The sequence below is a fragment of the Cebus imitator genome, unplaced genomic scaffold, assembly GCF_001604975.1.
Source record: "Cebus imitator isolate Cc_AM_T3 unplaced genomic scaffold, Cebus_imitator-1.0 Scaffold200, whole genome shotgun sequence".
NCBI lineage: Eukaryota > Metazoa > Chordata > Mammalia > Primates > Cebidae > Cebus > Cebus imitator.
The window spans coordinates 2,731,305-2,756,630 of NW_016107515.1; the positions used below are offsets into that span (position 1 = coordinate 2,731,305).

At 47.9% G+C, this 25,326-nt stretch overlaps 2 protein-coding genes across 4 annotated transcripts in view; one reads left to right on the forward strand and one right to left on the reverse strand.

Annotated features, from left to right (window-relative positions):
- The window catches only part of KCNMB1 (potassium calcium-activated channel subfamily M regulatory beta subunit 1), an 11,503-nt gene extending 5,065 nt beyond the window's left edge, over positions 1-6,438 (forward strand). Inside the window, exons 3-5 of one of the 2 annotated variants that reach the window (XM_017547704.2) lie at positions 396-567; positions 5,547-5,812; positions 5,896-6,438. In XM_017547704.2, the coding sequence (XP_017403193.1) occupies positions 396-567; positions 5,547-5,812; positions 5,896-5,899 (442 nt within the window). In that variant the 3' untranslated portion in view covers positions 5,900-6,438. Of the gene's footprint in view, positions 1-395; positions 568-5,546; positions 5,870-5,895 lie in introns of those variants that run through there. The other variant, XM_017547703.1, reaches the window with a different exon arrangement.
- The window catches only part of KCNIP1 (potassium voltage-gated channel interacting protein 1), a 390,129-nt gene that overhangs the window by 358,747 nt on the left and 6,056 nt on the right, over positions 1-25,326 (reverse strand). The gene's annotated exons all lie outside the window — the stretch shown is intronic.

Below are 25,326 nucleotides of genomic sequence, written 5' to 3' on the forward strand. Positions count from 1 at the left end.
TCAGGTTTGGCTGCTTGTCAGAATCACATCAGTGAGCTTTGAAAAAAAACACCAGGGCCTGGACCCAGCCACCGGAGGCATTCTGATTCACTTGCTCTGGGGTGTGGTTTGGACATGCAAATCTTTTTAAAAGCGCCCCAGGTTTGGGGGCAAGCAGCCATGGTTGAGAACGATTTATATAGATAATGTCCAAGACCCCAACCAGCTTCTACAATTCCTCCCTGTGTCCAGGGACTCTGGGGTCACGTGCTTTCATTGCTAGATGCTTAAGACAAGATGAGGAGCCCAGCCCTGGATCCCTTTAAAGGGTCCTAGGGGATCAGGGATTCAAACAGGTGTTCTGTGTGTCATTCCGTTTCGAGATGTGTATGTGTGCGTGTGTGTGGTCTCCTTAGCATATGGACCGAGGAATCCATGTGCCACCTGATTGAGACCAACATCAGGGACCAGGAAGAGCTGAAGGGCAAGAAGGTGCCCCAGTACCCGTGCCTGTGGGTCAACGTATCAGCTGCAGGCAGGTGGGCTGTGCTGTACCACACGGAGGACACTCTGGACCAGAACCAGCAGGTACTGTACTGGGGGGATGGGGACACATCCCCTTATCCCTGTCAGGTGTGTGAGCCTGTACCTAACGAACCTGTCCCCGAGGCTGAGATAGATCAACCCACTTGGCCAGGTCTCACAGCTGGAATGAGATTGAGCCAGCCCTAGCTGTTCTGTGTTGGAGTCACACAGACCTGGGTTTGAATGTGCCGCTAACTGGCTGTGCAAACCTAGGCAGGCCACTTAGCCCTCACCGCCTCAGTTTCCACCCTTGTAACGTGGGATGCTAGCGATGCACCTTGAGGTGCTGTTAGCAAGTCAGAGACGCTGTATATAAAGTGCCACGCTGGATTCTGGGAGGAGAGTGGGCGCTCAAACAGAAGCAGTGATTAGTGTTATTGCTTTCATTCTACAACCTTAGTCAAATGAGGGACCAGGCCCAGGGCCAGCCCCCCAAAGTGGAATCCCTGTAGCTCCCCAGGAAATCAGGGACCCAGGGCTGGAGTAACCTCCATAAACAAACATTTAGGTGGTTTTCCCAGCCTCCCTTCCCAACATCCCATCCTCCCCCTCCAAAAAGCAAAACTCACCACCATATCCTTTCCTAAAACCATCACTTGGCCCACTCTTTTCCTTCCTTCTTTCTTTCCTTCTTTTTTCCCTTTCTTTCTTCCTTCTTTCTTTTATTTCTTTTTCTTTTTTTCTTCCTCCCTCCCTCCCTCTCTCCTTCCTTCCTCCCTCCCTCCCTCCCTTCCTTCCTTCCTTCTTTCTTTTATTTCTTTTTCTTTTTTTCTTCCTCCCTCCCTCCCTCTCTCCTTCCTTCCTCCCTCCCTCCCTCCCTTCCTTCCTTCTCTCATTTATTTATTCAACAGCCATTGAGCACCTCCTGTGTGAAGCCTATAGGACTCAAGAGGAGAGAGCTCGTGCATGAACAGTGCCTAGCAGGGAGGGATTGGTACCATGGAGAAAAACATGAAGTTACGGGGGTTAGAGGAGGGGTATGTTTTCCAGCTGACAACAATGGGAGTATCAGAAAGGCTCTTGGGTTAGGCTTTTTCTTTTTCTTTTCTTTTTTTTCTTTGAGACGGAGGCTTGCACTGTTGTCTGGGCTGGAGTGTAGTGTTGCCATCTCAGCTCACTGCAACCTCCGCCTCCCGGGTTCAAGCAATTCTCCTGCCTCAGTCTCCCAAGTAGTTGGGATTACAGGAGCCCACCACCATGCCCAGCTAATTTTTTGTATTTTTAGTAGAGACGGGGTTTCACTATGTTGGCCAGGCTGGTCTTGAACGCCTGACCTCATAATCCACCAGCCTTGGCCTCCCAAAGTGCTGAGATTACAGGCGTGAGGCACCGCGCCCGCCAGCTTAGGCTGTTAGCATCAGGCAGGCACAGGATGTAAGGCACAGAGAAGTAGGATGCATATAGAAAGTAGTATAGGATGAGGCATGGCGGAGGGAAAGGCTAGGTGGAGGCAGGGATCAGAGCGCTGACTACAGAAAATGACCCATGATGGGGTGTATGCAGCTGGAAGGTGCTGCCAGGGAAGACTAAGGTCTGTTCCCAGAGGCCTTTGATCATCACAGCATGGAATTAAAATGTGAGTGTGGATGTCTCAAGATATGTCAACTTTGGCTATACGTTAGAACCATATGAGAGTCTTAAAAAAACAAAACTAGGGTCCAACGCTAGACTATCAAGGCAGAATCTCTGATCAGAGATCCATTTGTGGACCTCCCAAGGTGATTCTATGGTTGGAAATTATGGCTGTGGGCAATGAAAGTTCTTAGGGCATAATCAGAGTTGGACCGGGAAAATGGAGCTTACAGGTGTGGGGGTCCAGTTACTAGCCAGAGGGGCCAACACCACAGCAAGCACTCAGGACCAAGGTGTGGGCCTGCAGCAGGGGAGATGCTGACAGTCAGGACTTGATGGCTGATGGGATGGGAAGGGGCAGTGTGCCTGGGGTGAGGCATGGAGGCTGTGGGACCTTGAGAGTGCTGAAGGTCAAGGAGAAGTGGGTCTGGGCAGTGGAGGATGGTCAGGTGCTCAGGCATTGCTAGTGTGACTCAGCCCCTCCTGGTGGAGAGAGAGAGGTCTCAGGGCCACTGCAGGTAGCTCCTACTCATGACCCATCTCTTCTCTGGCATTCAGTAGCTCTTGATTTATCCCAAGAGCAGGAAACACATTTTCAATAACTGGTGGCATTCTCTGGTTGTGATATGGGCCGGGAGCAGGCTGGTATTCAGGCTGCCTCCCCAGTTCTGAGATTGCCAGCTCAGAGGGGCATCCCCTGAATGAGCTCAGCAGAATGTGAAGGAAGGATGGTGCTGGAGCCACCGCTGTCCTCTCCTCTGCCACCCAGGCTTGAACCAGGCATGGTGCTGATAGCAGGCTGCAGGGGCTGGGAGGTAGCAGTGGAAATGCCCTGTGTGTTTTTGCCAAGTAGCTGGGTTGTGGGCCAGCTGCTCCTTCCACCTGTGTCCAGCATAGGGGTTCAAGGAGCTGGGGCTCCAGGCTAGCTGGGTGTCCTCTGGAATCATTGTGGAAGGCCAAGAAGGCTCTCATCCCACCCCCAACTCTGAAGTTAGGGGCCACAGTCTGCCCTCAGCTTTTCCCAAGTCTTAGTCTAGAGCAGGTGAGTTCTAAATCCCCTCCCATTGTCTGTCCTGAGGACCTTACACTGCAGGGCTTGGGAAAAAGCTGGGTGGTTTCAGATCATTCCAATAACTCAGGCTTAGCTGGACCCAGGACAGGAGAGAAAGGACGCAGCCAGGCCCTGGCTTCAGGGGTTGGCTATGAAGCGTGAATTCCTGCCCAGTGTCTTGCCAGACAGGCCCAGCATAAAAGATCCAGAGGAACCCTGAGCAGGCAGAGGATGGGCGGAAGCCTTCACTTCAGAGCTCATCCATAGGCCTCTTTTTAAGAGGGTAAAGAAGGAGCTGTTGTTGCAATTTCATAGATAAGTCAAAACGTATTATTATTAATAAGCATAGCATCTTCCACTTTTTTTGCGTTCTTCTCATGTGCTGGGCTCTGTGCTCAGTACTTTACATGCATCATCCTGTTTAATCTCCATGACAGTTCTCCTAGGCAGACAGCCTCATGAACTCATTTTACAGGGCCCAGAGAGGTTGTGGCAGTTGCCAAGGTCACACGGTTCAGAACTCAGGCCTGTCTGACTCCCTAGCCACACTGTTGCTTAAGGAGCTAGGTTAGCCAAGGTCGCAGCCAGAGACATTGGAGAGACTCGGGCCAGGCTCCCTCACCCTCAGCTCAGGACGCTGGATTGTATGCTACTGTGGACTTGGCAGTGCCTAACAGTTCTGAATGCCAGATTCCTCAGGAGCCAGCCTCTCCCCAGCCTCAGCTGCCCCCTCGCTGGCTGGGGCCCTACATCTGAGTGCAGCACCCCCAACTCCCAGGCTGTGAGAATCACAGTGCAACCCTTCCCTGTGTTGCTAGGCTGAATGCCCTCAGAACAGGTAGCTTCCAGGGTGGGGCCTCATATAAACCCAGGGAGTGGCTGAGGTCTGGGGAGAATCTGGCTCAACACCTGCCCTTTGGATCTCAGTTTTACACATTTTGGTCTTGGACATGATTTCACTAGAGCAAAATTAAGTGCCTGAAGGAATCACGCATTCCTGGGCCCCACCCTCAGTGATGCAGAGTGGGTAGGCACCTGGGCTGTGGGGACTCTGTAGGTGTTCTGCTGCAGGTGGGGACACCACACTTGCAGCACAGAACAGAGGTAAAACCAGGGTCTCCACTTTATGCCTGCTTTGCAGCGCTTTCCAGCTGGCCTCACCTGACAGGGCAGAAGGTTTCTAACAACAATGATGAACATGAGAATTAAATGTGTGTCATGTTCTGCTGGCACTAAACTCTTTTCAATGCATCCTTTCTTTCCTTTAGATCCCAGTGTCAAATATTGGCTTACCAACGTATTTTGTTTGCCGTACGCAGGTTGAGACTGTAAAGGTTTTCAATTTTAAATTTAGATAATATTTTACTTTTTTTTTTGACATGGAGCTCTCGCTTTGTTGCCTGACCTGGAGTGCAGTTGCGAGGTCAGAGCTCACTGCAACCTCCAGCTCCTGGGCTCAAGCGATCCTCCCATCTCAGCCTCCCGCGTAGCTGGGACTACAGGTGCACACCACCACACCAACCTAGGTAGCTTTTAACTTTTTTTTGTAGAGATGAAGTCTTGTTATATTGCCTAGGCTAGTCTGGAACTCCTGGACTCGAGGGATCCTTCCCCCTCAGCCTCCCAAAGTGTTAGGATGACAGGTCTGATCAGGTTTCTGACTTCTCTTGACATGTTGGAGGTCTGGCTATTATAGATCTTCTGGATGGTCTGGCTTCCATTGTCTGGAGGGAGTGCTGACTGGCTGTCTGGAGACAGCTGGCTCTCTCCCTATCGTCAGGCCCTGCCACTCCCTGACAATTCTTCCTGGCACCAAGGCAAGTGTCGGTGGACACCTGTCATCTTATTGCTTTGCCTGCTTCACTCGCTGACAATACCTGCATGAGCCCTGTAGGCAATTGAGCACATGATCTCTAATTCAAAAACACACCCCCTGTGTCCCTCCCTGGTTTCCTTAGATAGCTCTGTTTGAAGTCCTTCTTTAATAATATCCTTTGAAACTAATATTGCTATTCACCCATTTAAGTGATGAAGCTATCAGGACTCTGAAAGAGTGAGCAATTTGCCAAAGATGCTACAGGCAATCCAACCAGAGCCAGGACTCCAAGGCAGGACCTGTGCCTAGGTGTGCAGCCTGTACCCCGATCAGCTCCAGCACTCCCATTCACACACACAACACAAATGAGAGTGTGCTTTCTAGGCCTGCACAGCGCAAGACCTGCCAAGCTTTAGACAGAAGTCCTGACTCCAATCCAGGGGCCCAGCTACAGAGCTGGTATTTTTCTTTACTCTATATCAAGCCCTTGGCTTCTAAGAAATGGGAATTTCCAAGCCCACGTGCTCTTGCTTCTCCCCACAGTGCTCCTACATCCCAAACAGCCTGGACAACTACCCGACGGCCCGGGCCGACGTGGAGAAGGTCAGAGCCAAATTCCAAGCGAAGCAGGTCTTCTACTGCTTCTCAACAACTCTGGTGAACGAGACCAGCGTCCTGTACCAGCGCCTCTATGGGCCCCAGGCCCTCCTCTTCTCCCTCTTCTGGCCCACCTTCCTGCTGACCGGTGGCCTCCTCATTATCGCCATGGTGAAGAGCAACCAGTACCTGTCCATCCTGGCAGCCCAGAAGTAGAGCCATCCATGTCATACCCCTTGTCCGGCCACAGGGCACTAGCTGGACCCCCCGGGCTGTCCATCCTGGCAGCCCAGAAGTAGAGCCATCCATGTCATACCCCTTGTCCGGCCACAGGGCACTAGCTGGACCCCCCGGGCTGCTCCCCACTTGCAGACCCATACTTTCTCCACCTGCCCTCTCATTCTTCCACCCCAATCCACCCTGTCTTCTGTTGGAGGACTGATCTTTGATACATCCCTTTGTGAAATCATTTCCTGCTCAAGAATGTACAATGGTTCCCCAGTGCCTTGGAGGCCATCAGGCTAGCCAGTTATAGCTCTCTATTACCTGTCCCCACTCAACTGACTCATCCCTGCTTTCTGCTGCATCACTGTGTGCCCCACAGAGAATGGTGATTGTCACCTCTGTGTCTGTGCTCTCCCTGTTGACTCAAAGGGCTGTCCATCCTCCCCCGGAAGCTGTCCTCAGCGAACCTCAGATCTTGGTTTGAATTCTCTAATAAGAACGACAGCAACTCCCATTTCGAGAACACATTTACAGTATTACTATTTTCTAGGATATGAAGTATCATATATATTTTTAATTCCAATATTAATGAATACATGCAAAACAGCAATCAGTTTTATGGAAATACACCAGAACTTATCAAAATATTAATGGCGGGCTGGTGCTTAATTTCTGTTTTCTTCCTTGTCTCCCTTTTTACTTTTGGTGCTTTTCTAAATTCTTGATTATAGGAAGGTTGTGTTTTATCTTATTTGTTTTTAATCAGGAAAACAACGGTAGATGCCATTTTGGAAAAGCTGAAAGAGTGTGTCCTCCTCACAGAAAAAGATGGAAGTGGGTCTGGGGATGGAGTTGCGCTGCAGTCAGAGACAGCTGCTCGGAACACACAATCTTAAAAACCCCTCTGGAGGAAAGGTCATGATATAGAGAAGGATTTACTCTTTAACTCGAAGATAGGGACTCCGGCACTGAGTCTGCTGGGGAAGCCTATCTTAGATTCGAAAACGGCAAACTGAGAAGAAGCCATCGCCTTTACCATTCCCACTGCAACTTTTCCTAGAATAATGACTGTCCAAGTGTGGTCCCGGGACCAGCAGCTGTGGCAGCTTGTAAGAAATGCACACACTCAGGCCCCTGTCCCAGCCCCATCAAGCCAAAAGCCTTTCGTGGGGTGAGGAAGCAATGCTCTGTGTTCTAACAATGGCTGGAGGGGATCCTTTGCCACACCTCACCTGGAGCCGGAGAGCTACCCGTGTAGAAAGTGAGTGCCCTGTCGCCAGGCTTTTCAAGCAGGTGCGTCGCCATTTGAGTATGAAGTTAGGCTGGTGTCTCTGAAGTTTCCAGTGTTGTGAGTCTTAGATGCAGCCCTTGGGTTTGAACTCTGTCTCTACCTCTGCCTGATTTAATCTTCTTTATTCTTAGGCTTTTTTTTTTTTTTCATCTATAAAAGAAGGACTCTTTCTGGGCAGTTGGGAGAGCTGAAGGAATGTTTGACACATCAGAGGTGTCCAAAATGGCAACTATAGGTTTTATCTCTGTGTGTGTGTGTGTGTGTGTTTCTTAACTTTTATTTTAAGTTGCAGGGTACATGTTCAGGTTTATTACACAGGTAAACTTGTGTCATGGGAGTTTGTTTTACAGATTATTTCATCACCCAGGTATTAAGTCTCATACCTGTTAACTAAAGAAAATGTGATACATGTACACCATGGAATATTATATAACCATAAAAAGGAAGGAGATCATGTCTTTTGCAGGGACATGGATGGAGCTGGAGGCCTAATGTTATCCTTAGCAAACTGACACAGGAACACAAAGCCAAATACTGTATTTTCTCACTGATAAGTGGGAGCTAAATGACGAGAACACATGGGCATAAAGAGGGGAACAACACACACTGGGGCCTTTTGGAGAGTGGAAGGTAGGAGGAGAGGATCAGGAAAAAAGGGCTGTTGTTAATGACAAGAATAAGTCGCGAATACTCAGAAACTTCCAAAAGTTATGCCAACAATGTCATCCGGCATGTATGGGTTCTTATTTATTCTGTGCCAGGCACTGTGCTAATTAATTTGCCTTGTAAAGAAAATGAGGTACTCCTGAACCTGCCTCATAGTTGACAAGAATCAATAAGGGACAGTGGCTAAATATGTGGACTTGAGATGTGCACTATTTGGGTTCAAATTCCGACCGTGCCATTCAGGAGGCGGGTGACTTTGGGCAAATAACCTCTCTGTGCCTGTTTTCTCATTTGCAGCATAGAAACTAATAATAGTATCTTCCCATAGAGTTTTGGCATGAAACGAATTCTTATGTAAATTTCCTTGGATAGTGACACATGGTAAGTGTTACCGAAGCTACTATGAAAAACTGAGGCTGTAAGAGGTAACTGGCAAAGACCATCTGTAAAGTGAGGACCTAGGACTTCAGCCTGGAGCTGTGTGATTCCAGAGCCTGGCGTCTCAACCACAGAACTCAGCAGAGCCAGCCAAAGCGCTGAGGGACACAGCCACCCAAAGCCACAGGGGCCAGGCAGAGAGCAGTGTCGCATCCCTGGAACCCAGGTGTCCTCATGCAGGTTGGAGTTCTGAGGGGAGGCCCTGGAATCTGCACCACCATCTGCCACTTCCAGCTGGGGAACCCCAATGTATCCCTGCGGCCTCCAGTTTCTTACCTGGTGGGCCTTTCTTCCAAAGGCAGACAGCTCACCATTCCCCAGAATTTTTTCCTTCTGGGGCCAGGAAAGTCTCAAGGGTCCTCATCTGAGTCTTTTAAGAAAGTCCTAATTGTAATATTGTACTATAGTTTTGCAAAATATTAAATATTACCATTTGGGACATTAGGTAAAGGGGACGTGGAATGTCTCTGTATTATTTCTTACAGATGCCTGCGAATCTACAATTATCTCAAAATTTAAGTTAAACAAAAGGAAGAAAAATAAGAAAGAAAGTCCCAACCAGGAGTCTGATTTAAAAGAGTCTATTTTGTCAATGGTTTCCATGAACCTGAATTTGGGACTAAAATACACAGAAACTCAGAATACCCAAACAATCCCTGCAGGGTAAAAGGTCATGCTCCTCCCAAAAAATTAGTGTGTGGGGATGCCTAACCCCTACCGATCCATAAATTATTAATGATGACCTTCATTTGCTTGAGACAGATGTTCTCCTCTTGTCAACAGAGACTGGCCTTTTATCAAATGTCACAACTGTCTGCTGCTCACAGAACTTTATGCACAGGATAAGCATGAAATGATGGGCATTTAGGCATGAAGGAGTTAGACACTGTGCCTACGTGTTTTCTGTAATAATAGCTGCCTGGGAGCAGAGAACCTTCACCAGTTCTTAATAAACCACTCAGCTAATGAGTGTCTAGTGCTTCCATCATTTATGATTTTCCTCTCATGGGCCAGTGACCCACACCTGGAGAGGTGCACCTGGATGGCTCTCCCATGTGTCCTCCCCTGAAACTCAGACACAGTGGTGGAAATCAGAGGCAAGGAGCCCCCTGAGCTCCAGAACTGGGGTGGAAAGGACCCTGGGGGACATCCTAACAGTGCAAGGCCTCAGACAGAGCTTCAACTCATCAGCCTGAGCTGCAACCAGAGGAGGAAAGAAAGGAAGGTTTCTTCCATTTTTGAAGATCTCAGAGGATTGGAATTTCAGTTCAGTTTTATGGTGTTTCTGCTTGCTTGCCTGCAAGGAACTTTGTGTCTTCTTACCATTCTCCCTCCCTACCCCTCACCAATCATTGTCAAGGACCTCCTTCTTCACAGTGAAGACTCAGCATTATGCAAATTTAAAATAGTGCAATATAAAATGTTAATATAATCTTATTTTTTATGACTTACTGAAGTGATACCAGCTCCTCCTCTAAATCAACAATTCATCCAAAATTTCTCTTTAACTCCTTTGGTCAGAGCGTTGGAAACTGCGCTTATTCTATTGTTCATTGGCAGCACAGGCTGTTATGTGAGAATGCCCAGTATTCTTTGAATTAGCCTTGTTGTTGCGGGACTTTGAATTCTATGAAACATTTAAGAAGACACTGTTTGAACAAAGTGCCACCCGTCCTGCACCTCACCAGCCATTGTCTTGTCACATGGACAGGAAAAAGAAAGACCAAAGAAAGATCAGACAAACATGGGCAAATTCACTACAGTCTGGTGTAGCAGTTCTCAAAGTGGAAGGCATACAAAGTCAAAACTCTTTATAATAATGCTAAGACATTATTTGCCTTTTTCATCTTCATTCTTTTATAAGAGTATGGTGGAATGTTCCAGGGGTTATGTAACGTGCATTATTACAAGTCTGAATGTTGAGATAGCAATACAATTCCAGCTGCCTTTATAAAGCTGGACATTAGAGACTGCAAAAAATGTAAAACAATACCAGTTCTTCCAATATAGTTTTTGGTGCATATAATTGTTTTTCACAAAAATATGCTATTTTTGTTAACAGCTAATGGATGTATTATTTTAAAATAAGTAAATTCAAATTAATTATTTTTACCACTCTTAGTTCTAATCTCGAAAATGGTAACTGTTAATAGATATAACTCATATACACCAAAGCTCTTAGGATCCTTGCCTTTTTCAAGTTTGTACAGGGGTCCTGAGGATGAAAAGCTTCAGCACTGCCAGTCTAGTCCTTCCAGAGACCAGGCCTCCAGGCCCCTCCCACACCATGCGCTGTAGAAATGTGAAGGTTTCTGCTAGGCTCCATCAGGTTCCCAGTGGGGGCCAGGAGGAGAGCTTTGGTTTTCTCCATCACCTCTGGCTCCTAGATCCTGCTCCCACAGATGAGTCAGTTGATGGATCGTCGTTCTTTCTACAGTGCTCTCCTGGATCTTTCTCATGTCACCTCTGAGGCAGAACTCAGCCTCGTCCTAGCTCTGCACAACTCTCCCTCCCCACTTACATAAGTACGTTTTCACCACCCAACTTCCTCAAAGGATTTGGGAGATGAGAAAGAGAGGTGCATGGATGCAAAGCCAACAATTCCAAACTGAGCATTAGACCACATTTGTAATTCCTCCCCAGGCCTGAGAGTCAAAGGTGGCTTAGATGGACTCTGATCTCCCATAATCTTCATCATCCCATACCAACCTCCCCTATCCCCAATACACATAAAACAAAAGCAGGAGCTCGAGAGGCATAGGCAACTTTGGGACATGTCTTCCATCTCCACACCCAACAAGATTGCTGCACTGAGTCCTCCTCCTGTGTCAATTCTGAAGCCTCTGCCACTCAGCTCCCCTTTGATTTCACATGTTCAAATACAAATGCTTGCTCTCTAAGGGCCAGTAAGACTTTAGAGATCAGCTAGTGCTTCCCCACTTTCTATTTGGCGCTTGAACTCTCTTGTGCCACAGAGAGATATTTGGTCTTTGGTACAGAGACCCTTTAGGGATGATAGGAGTGTCTTTTGTTCTAATGAGACGACTCTTGGTGGGCCTATAAATAGTTTCAGTATGGGGGCTGCTTGCCAGAGGACCAAGCCTTGATTAGAGGGTTAGAACCTTCAGCTCCACCCTGCAACCTCTGCAGACGGAAAAGGGGCTGGAGGTTGATTTTAATCACTAATGGCCAGTGGTTTAACAATCATGCCTATGTAGGGAAATCTTTATAAAACCTCTTAAATAATGGGGCTTGGGGGGGCTTCTGGGTTGGTGAACACATCGAGGTGCTGGGAGAGGGTATGGAAGCTCCACACCCCCACCCTGCATCCCGCATACCTTGCCCTGTGCACCTCTTCCATCTGGCTTTTTCTGAGGTCTATCCTTTGCAATAAACATGTAATAGTAAGTAAAGTGTTAATAGTAAGTAAAGTGTTTCCTTGAGTTCTGCGGATCGCTCTTGTATCTTATTATATCCAACCTGGAGGTGCGGGGGAGGTTGTGGGAATGCCCTGTCAGTCATGTAGAAGTGTGGATAGCCAGGACACCCTATTGGTGGCTGGCATTTGGATGAGGTAGTCTTGTAGGACCGAGTTCTTTACCTGTGGGGTCTGAGCTAACTCTGGGTAGTTAGTGTCCGAATTGCATTAAACTGTAGGACACCCAGTTGGTGTCAGAGCTAGCTGGTATCAGTAGAAAAAAAAAAACCCTCTTATGTGGTGTGAGAAGTATTGTCGGGGAGAACACAGTCACACTCTTTCTACACTATTTAATCACAACCTGCAGCAACACCTTGATGGATAACTCACTATAGCAAGATGCACCCACTTCCATCTGGGGATATATTTAGCTGATCACTTCCTGTGCAAGAACCTGTCATTCCCAATAGTGACAATGGCTGGCATTTGCTGAGCACCCACCTGAATGCCAGGATCTTTCCAGGCACAGCTTACTGAGCACTGACAACATCCTTCGAGGTTATAATTAGCATCTCCATTTCACCAGTGAGCCAATGGAGGCACAAGGAAAAGATTGAACTTGCCCCAAGTCAGAAGCTAGCAAATAGCAGAGCTGGGATTCAAATCTAGGCAGTATTGCTCCAGACTGTACTCTAACCACAGGGAATCCTGTTCTTTAGTCTTTATCCCACATCAAAAGTGGAAAATGCCAAGCAGGTCAAGGTCAACTATTGAGAGCTTGTCAGATGCATCTGTATACCATTCCATCACAGAGCCCAGGCTTTCAATGGACTCCCTGGGACAACACGTCTGAAGTGTCAATAGATGTGGCGGTGATGGCCAAGCAGAAAGATCTGGAAAAGTCCTGCAAAGGTTTTGCTGTGGGCACTGCCAGACAGGACCACAAGGTCAGCTACAACCTGCCTGAATCCACGCTTTCCAGCCCATAGCTTGTCACATGACCAACTGGAACCCAGGCACACCATGGTTGCAGCAATCCTTGAACTAGTCACTATGAAAAAACAGAACAGAAGGGAGCCTGGTCCACCCGGCAGGGCTCCTTCTCAACAGCTGTCCCCTCTTCTCATTCATCTCTACCTTCTTTCACAGGTGTTCCCAAACCATGAGTTTAACCATGTGCTCTAGAATATGTTGAGGAGTTGACAGCATGCTTGCTTGCATATTGCCTGAGAGTACTCTTTCACTATCTTTAATTAAACTTCGGCCATGTCACACCTTCTTGGCATCTGACTAAATTTTCTGTGGCTCCGCTGGTCATAATCCCTCATTCCCTTCTGTTTTTTCTTTCCAACGCTTCTGTATTGAAATCCCCTCAGCCACAAGCCAGAGCCCCACTGGTTTGAAGAAGTCTGAGCCATAGGAGGAGCTCCTGACTTCACTGGAGCCTCTCAGCCATGCTGGGCCATTGTGCCCAGGTCTCAGTTCTCCCTCCTTGAGGGGCAGATGGGTGCAAAAATGACACCCAAAAGAAGAGAAGTGGATATTGTTAGCTCCTCCATCAGATCATTCACGCCAAGCAGCCTCAGCCACCATTTATTTGTCACTCTCTCAGGACTTGTTTGAAAGGCCTGTTTCTCATGTTTACAATTTTGGTGGGTAAGATACAGCTGAGTATGGCTTTACCCTTATGGCCGGAAATGATGTTTTTATATTTGTCTTTGAGTGGGAGCCTGCAGGGAGAGAAGCTCAGGAAAACAAGAGTTTGAATCTGTCTTGTTTATGACTTTGGGCAGTTTATTTAATCTTCCTGAATCTCAGTTTCCTCAATTGGAAAATGAGCCTCACTGCCTTTGTTTTACAGGGTGCATTGAATCATCAATCATGAATGTGAAGTGCTCAGCACAGTGCATAAAAGATGCTTCACAAGTATCTGTTCTCTCTTCAAGCAAGTGTGTCTCCTTCTACCGCTAATTCAGATTCTTTTCTGCTAGGGCTCAGAGAACTCTCCCCCACCACCTTTTCCTCACTAGCAACTTCCCGTCTTTCTTGCTTGTGGGCCTGATTGACAACTGCCTCCCCTCCCTCTCTCTCCCCTCTCATTTCATTTCTAACTGTACCCTGCCTTAAAAATTTTGACCACAAACAGACTGTCTATCTTTGCTTTGAACTTTCTTGATTCTACTTGTATAAACTTAATTCCTGGGGGAAAAATGGTCCTATCCGCAGAGGCCATATTCCTGCCTCACTGAACCATTCCAAGGGTTGAAGGACCTGCTTCTTTGAGAGTCCACTTCATGGGAGAATCATGACCCATGATAACAGTAGGCCTGGCTGAATAATCCTCCCAATGCGAGGCAAGCAAACCCTTTGGCCCAGAAATCAGGCTTAATTGGAAATTAAATACCTTTTCCATGCCAACTGTCAGATGCCTATATCCACAGCTAATTTAACAAGGTGATGCCTTATCTCAAGGAAACCTGTGGGAATAGAGTGGCTGCATCAGCAAAATTGCAAACTTGGTCCTGATGAGAATAATTTTCTTTAAAGTACAGCTTGAACCCTTTGAGTTTCTTATTTGGGGTTTGGTGCATTTAATGTGGCTTCTTCCCCTTTGCCAGGCTCTGTGCCAGGACCTCAAGGTATGGATACCAGCACGACAGGCACTGCATTAGAGCAGTTTCCAGGGCTAGTGGCAGAAAAAGAACCATGCAAGCAAAGATCCCAAAGCTGTAGCACTTTACTTAGTTGTCCAGGGATGAGTAGCTTATGGAGGTAGAGAATATCATGAATAGAGTCACGGTTAAGAAATTGATTTCTGTATTTGCACTGATACTAACAGTTCATGATCAAGGGTGTGTGGCACTCTCCACCAAGCCCTCTACACACATACATTCCATTCTCTGGGAAACCATAGGAAACAAATACACTAGGGTTTTCATTATCCCCATTTTACTGATGAAGAATCTGAGTCTTAGAAAGTAAGTACCTTGCCTAATGTTACTACTTCCCAACTAATAGGCAGTGGGAAATTTGAAATAAGATAATTTCATGCAGAATTTATGTCTTTAAATACCATACCATACTGCTCCTTTATTTCCCCAGCTTTTTATTTTGAAAATATCCAATTACAACACAAATTGTGAGAATGCCTGCCCTTCACCTGGGTTCACCAGTGGTGATCAGTATTTTATATTTGTGTTTTCTCTCTGTCTCTGTCTCTCTCTGTGTGTGTGCACGTGAATATGTGTTTCTGAACCATTTGAGAGTTAGACTGAGGAACACAGAACGGAAGACTGGTTTGGAAATCACATGGGGACCAATTTGGCTGGAGAAGAATGTGTGTGTTGGGGGGTTGGTCACGGGGGAACAGAAATAGGAAGTGGGCTGAGGTCTGAGACTGTGGGGTTAGGACTGGGAGTGACAAATCTGACAGTTTGGGGTGTATTGCAACATAGCATGAACAGCCAGTAATATGCCAGTGAAAGCAGAACTTTCATTCTTTCTCATATTGAGAACTATAAAATCGAAGATGTGTATTTAGTGAATGATATATTTGTGGTTTCTGATTAAATATGGATGCTTATGGAAGACAATTCAGGCAAGGCAGAGAAGGATCAAGAAGAATTTTTAAAACTAACCTTTAATCCCAGCTCAAAACCCACACTAACGTTTCCATTTATTTCTTCTCTATTTTACTTTTCCATACACATCTATTTCCACAGACTGGAACTCCATTGAGCATATGGGTTTTTTTTCTCCTGGTTTCTTACTTGATATGATATCAATAGCAGTTCTGCAGGTTATTAACGAGCTCTTAAAATAATTTTCAACAGTTTAATATTATCCCATCAGATAGAGGAGCCAAAATTTATTTAAAGCACATTTTTTTCCATTGAATCTTAGATTGCCTCCAGTTTTTCACTATTATAAATAATGCAGTAATACCATAATGAATACCTCTAAATAAAAGTCTGTGTGCGCATCTGTGATGATTTGCTTAGAACAGATTTCTAGAAGGAGGGTTTCTGGGTCAATGGGGTGGATGGGCCATCTTTTTGGAATGACGTGGAGGAGTCAGAAAGGAAAGAAATGAAGTCTGCAGGCTGCTGCAGCAAAGTGGGTGAGAGGTTAGAAAGGTTCAGACTTCAGGAGTGGTTCTGAGAGTGGAAAGGGAGTGACAGATGGAAAGAACAAGGCTCAAGACTGGGACATATAAAGAGAAAGGGTGAAGTAAGGAGAGAGAGGTCTGCTTTGGTTTTACAAGGGTTGAGTAGGGGCTAGAGAAAGACATTCAACTGGAAGGGTCTAGTGGTCCTCCCTCCCATCATCCATCCATCCATCCAGCCTTCCATCCATCCATCCATCCATTCATTTAGTGAGCCCCTACTCTATGCCAGGCCTTGTGCTGGGTGCTGGACATTCTTTTTTTTCTTTTTTGAGATGGAGTTTGGTCCCTGTTGCCCAGTCCGGAGTGCAATGGCACGATTGCAGCTCACTGCAACCTCCACCTCCCTGGATTCAAGCAATTCTCCTGCCTCAGCCTTCCAAGTAGCTGGGATTACAGGCATATGCCACCATACCAGGCTAATTTTGTATTTTTAATAGAGACAGGGCTTCACCATGGTCAGAGTGTTCTCGAACTCCTGATTTCAAGTGATCTACCCACCTCAGCCTCCCAAAGTGCTGGGATTATAAGGCTTGAGCCACTGCGCCCAGTCTTCACAGTCCTAAATAATTTAAGATGTAGCCCCTGCCCTCCCAACAAGTTCACAATCCAGCCAAGGAGTCACCTGTAGGCCTGGAGGTTAAGAAAAGAGCCAAGGCGAGAGAGAGAGACTTGGGAGTCTCCCTTAGAGGTGAGGCCATGAGGCAGATAGTGCAGAAATGAAGGGAAGAGATGAAGGATCTTGTTTGGGGTTAGCCTATAAGTCACCGACTGTGTGGCGATGAAGAACCATTTGCTGGGTAGCCACCACTTCCAGGAGGGGCCAGGTTACCCTCCATCCCTGTGCCCCCAGCTACCAGCCAGAGGAGGCTCTGTTTTGAGGGGAACTTATTCAAGGGTGTTCCTTGCTCTGGCCTCAGTTTCCCCATCCTTACACTGAGGACATTTGGAGGAGTCTCACACTGGTCACTGTGCCATGTAGCCTTGACTTCCAGTCACATACTGGCCACTTTCAGACTCTCAGAGGTCCCTTGGACAGACCGAAAGTCCCAGATCTAATGAACCTGGAGGAGCCTGTGCCTGCTGTCTTTCTACTTCATGGTGCCCTCTCTGTGAGGCAGGCCAGCAGGCACAGCAGATACTCAAAGCAGGGTCAGAGCTTGCCTGCCCATGGGGCTTTGTGGTTCCAGCCAGCTTCTCCCCTCCAGGGTGGAGGTGTCCTCAGGGGACTCTGACCCAGGCTGCAGTGACCGTCACAACATCCAGGTCTTAGGCTTCCTCTGCCTCCTTCTGTTGATTCCTGGGTGGACTATACAAAGACAGGGTTTTACTGCCCCTTCTTATTTTTCATCAGCAGGAGAGTGTGGGCCAGTAGTGGGGCAGGAGTGCTGGACAGCCCAGAAGATTTTAAAGGTTCTGGACATGAAGAGCTTGTTCAATGAATTGAGTGTGAGCTCCCCTGTCTCATCTGCCTAGAATAAGACTCTTTGTCACTGACACTTGCATCCCAGGTAGAGAAAGAAAAGGCAAAGGGAACATTGAAAACATCTCTGACTCCTTTCTGGCCTACATGAGTGATTTCAGCCACCCAGCCATTTCCTGAGAAATGGGAGGTCCCTGGTTTGACTAGGGTGCAATGAGAGATAAGCTCAGCCCTTATAAACAGCAATGCCAAATAAAAGCAAAAACACTCCATCATTTATTGAATCCGTAATCTGACACAAGCACTACACAAAACAGTTTCAAGTGCACTACTTTAATAAACCTGTGATAACGGCATTATTGCGCACATTTTACAGAAAGGGAAGCTAGGCTCAAGGGAGTGACTTCCTTGGACTTCCCAAGGTCATACAATTTGGTGGTAATAGATTTGGCGTCCAGTGAACTCCAAAAGTCATGTTTCCAGGAGGTTCTGCATCCTCAAGGGCTGGAGGGGAACACAGGCAGGGGAGCCAGCTGCGTCTGCAGCCCCTAGATGCCTTCAATGGTGACTGCTCACTTCACACCCTCCCAGAGGAGCCTCTTGGCTGAATGGAGCAGAGCACAGTGGATACCATCACCCGTCCTTTCCCAGCGGCAGGTTCCCCTCTCCTCCTGCCAAGAATAAGTCAAAGATGAACCAAATGGTCCACCAGCTGTAGTAACTGAGGAGGGCCATTCTTAGGATGGTAACCTGATAAGCCAGATGACTATCTTAATTAACCCCTCATGTCCTGGATGCAAGAAAATGGGAGGCTTTGCTAAGGAGGAAGTGTGGGTGGACAGCAGGACGCGGGAAGGGTGGATACAGAACTGGTGCCCTTAAAGGGCACGCAGTGCCAAGCCCGTAGGGAATGGAAAGAGGACACAGAGTCCCAGGTTCGAGGGCAGCTCTGCCTCTGGCTTGCTGAGTTGCCTTCCCTGGACCTCGGGTTCCTCATCTGCCAGCTCGATCTCTCAACTCCCAATGAGGGCCTATTATGTGCTTAGTACATAGCAATAAAAAAGATATTACACTAAGTGAAATAAGCCAGACACAAAAGGAACAAATGCTGTTCATAATTCGCTTACATGAGGAACCTAGAATAGTCAGGTTAATAGAACAGATCCTGCAAAGCCCTGCACCACATGCTGGGGAAGTAGCCGAGGCCGAGCTAAAGTCCCTGCCCTCACAGAGCTGGACTCCTAGTGGTTGAGCTAGATCATAAACAAATGCATGACAGGGAGATGTTGGCCAAAGGGTACAGAGTTTCCGCTATGCAGAATGAGCAAGCTCTAGAGATGTGGTGCATAGCAAGGAGCCTGTGGTTCATAAGACTGCACCACATAATTGAAACTTGCTAAGAGTTATAATTCTCACCACACACAGAAAGGTAACAAGACAAGATGGGTATGTTCATCAGCTTGACTGGGATAGTCAGGCCACTATATATGTGTGTATCAAAACATCACACTGTATACCTTAAACATAGACAATTTCCATTAAAACATTTAAAAACAAGCAAATACATGTGTAATAGTGTTGCAGGAACAGTATGTGCTCTGCAGAAAAACAAGGCAGCATTAGGCAATGTGTAGTGGGGGTGAGGAGGGAGCAGCCACAGCCGACGGGAGGGGATTTGAATGATTTAAGGGAGACAGCCAGGGAGATTTTGTGGAAAGAGTCCAGAGCCCAGACCAAGAGGAAACAGGGGCTGGGAGGGCCCTGAGGCTGAAGGAGCTCCATGTCCCAGCAAGAGCAAGGTGGCCTGGTGTCTGGGTGCATCACCTGGGGTGGGGCCATGGGGAAAGGGAGACAAACGGAGGAGGACAGAAATGCAAAGGACAGATCGTGAAAAGCCAACAGACCACTGAGAGGAGTCTGCATTTAACTCTAAATGTGTCAAGGAACCACTGGAGACAGTTTCCAGCAAGGGAATCATAATCATATATTAATCATTTTTTATCTTAAAAATATGGGAATGGTCCATCAATGGATAAAAAGCAAAATGCAGTATACATAGAATGGAATAGTTTTCAGACTTTAAAAGGAAGGGAATTCTGATGTAGGCTGTAATAGGAATGAAACTTAAGGATATAACACTAAGTGTGGGCCAGGTGCAGCGGCTTGTAATCCCAGCACTTTAGGAGGTCAAGGTGGGCTGATCACTTGAACCCCAGAGTCTGAGACCAGCTGGGCAACATGGTGAAACCTTGTGTCTCCAAAAAGTAAAAAAATTAGTCGGGTGTGGTGGTGGCATGTGCCTGTAGTCCCAGCTATTCTGGAGGCTGAGGTGGGAGGATTGCTTGAGCCCAGGAGGCAGAAGCTGCAGTGAGCTGTGTTGACACCACTGCACTACAGCTTGGGTGGCAGAGCAAGACTCTGTCTCAAAAAAATAAAAGATATTACATTAAGTGAAACAAGCCAGACGCAAAAGGACACATGCTGCTCCTGATTCACTTATATGAGGAACTTAGAATCATCAACTTAATAGAGACAGAAAGTAGGGTGGTGGTTGCCAGGGGCTGAGGGAGGCAGAAATGGGGAAGTGTTTAATGGGTGCAGTGCAGAGTTTTGGTTTTGCAAGATGGCAAATGTTCTGGAGATGGAGGGATGGTGATGGTTGCACAACATGTGAATGTACGTAATGCCCCAACTCTGCACTTAAAAATGGTCAAAATAGTAAATTTAATGTTATTTGTATTTATCACAATTAAAAATATGGGAAAGGATGCTATGCAAAGAATTGTCTATGGGGCTATATTAGTCCACTTGGGCCGCCGTAACAGAATACCACAGACTGGGTAGTTAAATAACAAAAATCTATTGTCCCACAGTTCTGGCCACCGGAAGTCCAAGATTAAGGTTTGGGCTGGGTTGGTGTCTGGTAACATTTCTCTTCCTGACTTGTCATTGGCCATCTTGTCCTCACATGGCCTTTCCTCTGTGTGTGTGTGCTCCTGGTGTCTCTTCCCCTTCTTCTTTTTTTTTTTTTGAGACAGAGTTCCACTCTTGTTACCCAGGCTGGAGTGCAATGGCGCGATCTCGGCTCACCGCAACCTCTGCCTCCTGGGTTTAAGCAATTCTCCTGCCTCAGCCTCCTGAGTAGCTGGGACTACAGGCGCGAACCACCATGCCCAGCTAATTTTTGTATTTTTAGTAGAGACAGGGTTTCACCATGTTGACCAGGATGGTCTCAATCTCTTTTTTTTTTTTATTTTGAGACGGAGTTTCGCTCTTGTTACCCAGGCTGGAGTGCAATGGCGCGATCTTGGCTCACCACAACCTCCGCCTCCTGGGTTCAGGCAATTCTCCTGCCTCAGCCTCCTGAGTCGCTGGGATTACAGGCATGCGCCACCATGCCCAGCTAATTTTTTGTATTTTTTAGTAGAGACGGGGTTTCACCATGTTGACCAGGATGGTCTCAATCTCTTGACCTCCTGATCCACCCGCCTCGGCCTCCCAAAGTGCTGGGATTATAGGCGTGAGCCACCTCTCCTGGCCCTCTTCCCCTTCTTATAAGGACACCAGTCCTGTTGGATTAGATCTCAACCTTACGCCCTCATTTAACCTTAATCACCTGCTTCAAGGCCCTATTGTCAAATATAGCCATATTAGGGGTTAGGGCTTTGACAAAGACATTTTAAGAGAACATAGTTCAGTCCATGACAGCAGTGATGGTGCTGACAGATTTGACCAGGAGTATTCAAAGGTACGTTAGTATTGAAGTGACCTTTTAAACCACAGTTCTGTATTTGTGATGTTGGCAAGTCATTCAGCCTCTCAAATCCCCCGGTGTGGAATAAAAACAACTCACAGAGACAGGCTGGATTGAATATAGGGATCCTTGTAAAGCCCCCAGCAAATAAGTAGCACTCAACAGAGGGTGGCGATGGTCATTCCCCCATGTTGCCTGTTGAGTTTGAAATGACAGCCGCTTTTTCTGAACTTGTGAGGCATGGGCAGAATTAATCAGCACAGGGATGCTGCAGACCCTTCTGCAATCCAATATGCCCCATGGCTTAGAGATATCCCAGGCTCCAAGGGACAGCCGACTCCAAGCTGATGTTTGCAGATACTGAGCAGCAAATCTGGGCTTGGCCAGGCATGCCAAGCACAGATGGTTGGAAAAATGCCACTCAAACTGGCTCAGGGTTAATCAAAAGACTGTAGAAAGAAAACTAGGAGAGGCTAACCCCAGCCCCTCAGATACAAGCTCCAGAATCACATCCCACACCTGATTCTTGCACAATTCTTTGCCTCAGCTTCCAGCTGACCTCATTCCAGCAATAAATGAAAATTGACCAGACTAGAAATACAATGGAGAATCCTGTTGGGTGGTGTTTTCTTTTCTCGCCCCTCCCTGTAGTCTTGGCTGTCGGGCCTGCCCCCCCATACGTTTTGTTGTTTGACTGTGAAAGGTGACCTGTGGGTAATGGTTTAGGGGATGGATTGGGGGACTTGGGTCTCAGAGGGAATTCTCCTCAATTCCACTCCTACAGTCAGAATGGAGGCCTTGAAATCTTGATTTCTAAAACAAGAGTGTGTGTTGCCTCTTGGCCAAACTGGAAAGGAATCCGTTTTGCCTTCGCTGCCTTCTGGATCTGATTTTCAGAAATGGAAAAGGTGTAGTGGGAATGGGCTGGGGAGGGTGGGAAAACCCAGGACTTGGCGCCAGGCAGCCGAGGCTTCCAGTTGTGGCTATGCTCCAGGCTGGCTGTGTGACTCCAAGCCAGGCCCTTCCCCTCTCTGAAGCTCAATCTTTATATCTGTAAATGGGATTAATTAGAGCACTCCCCCTGCTAGGGTTCTCATGTGTGCTACATAAAATGGTGGGCATGGAGTGCTTAGGCAATGCTGGGCACATTGCAGGTGCCACCGGCAGTGCTGCAATTTTATTTCATCTTTAAATTCCAAAGCTGAAAGAGGCCTTTGAAATGAGCAGCTCCTTCATTTTAGAGATGGAGAAACTGAGGACCAGAGAAAGAAGCCAATTGCTCAGTGCAGTGAGCTGAATGTCTGTGCCTCTCCTCCCCCAAATTCACGTGTTGAAATCTTCACCCTGAGATGATGGTATTTGAAGGTGGGTCCTTTGGGAGGTGACGAGGTGATGAAGGTACAGCCTCTCCAGTGGGATCTGTCTGTAAGAAGAGGCCAGAAAGCTAGCTTACTCTCCTTCCTCCATGTGAGAATACAGCAGGAGGTACTGTCTGTAAGCCAGGGAGAGTCCCCACCAGAACCGCCAGCGCTGGCATCCTGATCTCAGACTGCCAGCTTCCAGAACTGTGAGCAATACATTTCTGTTGCTGATAAGCCACCGTGTCTTTGTATGGTACTTTAAGCCATCAGGCTGATAAGCAGCCTGATGGCCTAAGACAGCAAGCAAGTGTGAGGATTTGGATTCAAACCCGGGTCTGGCTCCAAAGTGGTTGTTCTTTTTACCTCTAGGAACACAAAATGGAATCTCAGTGGCTTCGGCCAGAGAGGACCAAGTTTGGCTTTGTGTTCATGGTCTTCCTACCCTCATCCTAACAAAACAAAACAACAACAACAACTTTATTCTGCTCCTAGACAGGAGATCTGTGAGTGGTACAGAGAGGGTGGTCACCGGTGATGCTAAATGACTTCCGGTGAGTCTTTTTCAGGAGTCCTGGCTTCTCTTTCCTCCAGCTGGCCCAGGAGGCCTATGCAATTTCCTCATTTCCAGATCCTCTCCCCAAAAGCTCTTCTCCCGAGCTGCCTGCCTTTCATCGGGGCCCTCCCTCCTGCCCTTCTGGTTGGTGTGCAGATGGACAATGGGGAAGAACCCCCACCTCACCTGAGCACCCGGCCAGCTGTGATGCATGGGCAGCATGGGCCTGTACCCAGGGGCAGTTCCCCAGCAGAAGAGGAGAGCAGAATGGGGACAGGAACAGGCCTTTGGTCTTGTTTGCACCAACCGTTGTCTCATCCAGGTGGGTCTGGCTGGTCACTGCTGTCAAACTCCAGCACAAGAACTCAAACAGGGAGATAGGGAGTGGTGGCTCCAGAGTAAGACTCACTGAGACCAGACCTCAAAAAGGGACTCCAGCCACAAAGCCCAATGCTGCTAGGCAGGGAAAGCATTTAGTCATCATTTATTCAACATTCCTCGGCTGCAGGTGCCTGAGTTATTCACTCTAGGTGATTCCCACCTGGTGAACGCTTTTGCAGGGCTCCTATTCTCACAGGACTGGATGGCCAATAAATACATAAACAACTAGATAAGAAGGATCATTTCAGTTGTTGGCACATTTTTAATTACAGAACTTGTCATCTAGAGAGACTGGGGGCGGGGGGATAATTCTGGAACAGCAGCACATCTGGATTGGAGCCAGGAAGAGGACTTGACCCACAGAGGCTCAGCCTTGTGTCTCTTGGCTACAAATCCAAGGTCGCATCACACAAGAAGAGAAGGGTGGGGAACTTGACTTTTGCTGGGCACCTTTTATGAGCCAGGTCCTGTGCCTGTCACATGTCCCATCTCATTCCATCTCCAGTAGCCACATGCAGTGGGGATTACTGGCCCAGTTATGGAAGGACACAGACTCAAGATGGGGAATGGCTTGCCCAAGGCTGTCCTGCAGGTGCACGGTTGGGTGGGAGCTCAGGTCCGTCTGCATCCAGAGCCGTGCTTTCCTGCCCTGAATCCTGCTTCCTTCCACGGCAACTTCACGTCATCACTTCCACCCTTGGGAAGCAATGGCTTTCAGGGATATGGGACCTGGGTCTGGTGACAGAGGTGGCCTAGGGGAGATTTTGTAACCCTCAGAAGACTAGGGAAGATGAGGGTCCCTGTGGCATGACAAAGGAGGCCCAGGCCTTAGAAGGCTGATTCAGACATGACTAGATCCCCTCCTCCCAGCACTGTGGTGTTGCAGCCTGTACTCTCCTGCCTGCCAGAGGGGCCCATTTCCAGCTACTTTTAATTTGGAGCAAACTAGCCGCTCCCCTGTGGTCCTGAAGTTAATAGAATATCTGTGCAGTGGTGCCAGGATAACCACCCCGAACAAATTATTCCTGCATGGTAACAGGGTTATATGGGAGAAAGACCGGGAGGTCCCGGAGAGGGGCAGGTGGTCCCATCTTCTTCTCTGCCCTCTGCTGTGAAACTATGGAGACCCCAGTGAGCACCTGGACAACTCAAATGGGTCAGGGAGTGCTGGGCCTGCTGCGGAGGGGCAAGGGTGGTGAGGCCAGTCGGCTGGGATGAAGGCTGCTGGGTATGAGGAGGGTAAGGTGAGAACATGCCTCTCCTGGCAAGCTCCAGCTGGGGGATGGAGAGATGATGGGCAGAGACCAGAAGCCCTGGACAATCAAGCTTTCTTCTGGTGACAAGGCACCGCACTCAGAGGTTCCAGGGCTACAGTGGGGCTATTGTAACATGACCCGAGTGCCTGCTCAGCCCTCACAGCCAGGACAGTGAGCGAACCAGGACTCAGATGGCAGGGACTCTTTTTCCCAGCAAGGGGAAGCATTGAAGCTTAGCTTCTCATGGGACAGGTGGCATCCTCCTTTTGGTGGAGGGCATTGTAATATCTCACATGTATCAAAGTTCCCAGTGTGAAGGCCTCTGCTTTCCCAGACAATTCTAGTAAACAGCTGCAACACCTCAATTCCAGTCTGCCTAGTGTCCAAAACTTTGTGTATTTTCCCACAGACAAGGCCACTTTTCACACTTGCCCTTTAAGAAGGGAGAGCCATGGGGGAGTGGCCCTCACGTGACAGCACCTACTCAGTGTCTGGCAGGTGCGCACCTGCCCAAAAGGTGATAGGGATACTGGGAGAGCATGGGTATGGCTGTCTTGCTGACCTTGGCCTCTGGAGTCTTCCCTTTCCCCATCACCCAGACGATGACACTTTGTGGAATTTGTCACAATCCTTCGCAAGACACGTGGCTGCTCTGATGAGACCCAGCAGGGAAACCCACCAACAAAATTAGTGGGAAGCTGGAGGGCTGTGCTGGTGGCAAGGTGGGGGGAGTAGTGCAGGCAGCCGTGACTTCTCCAGCCCTAGGAGTGCAGAGGAATGCACCCTGTCTTGGCC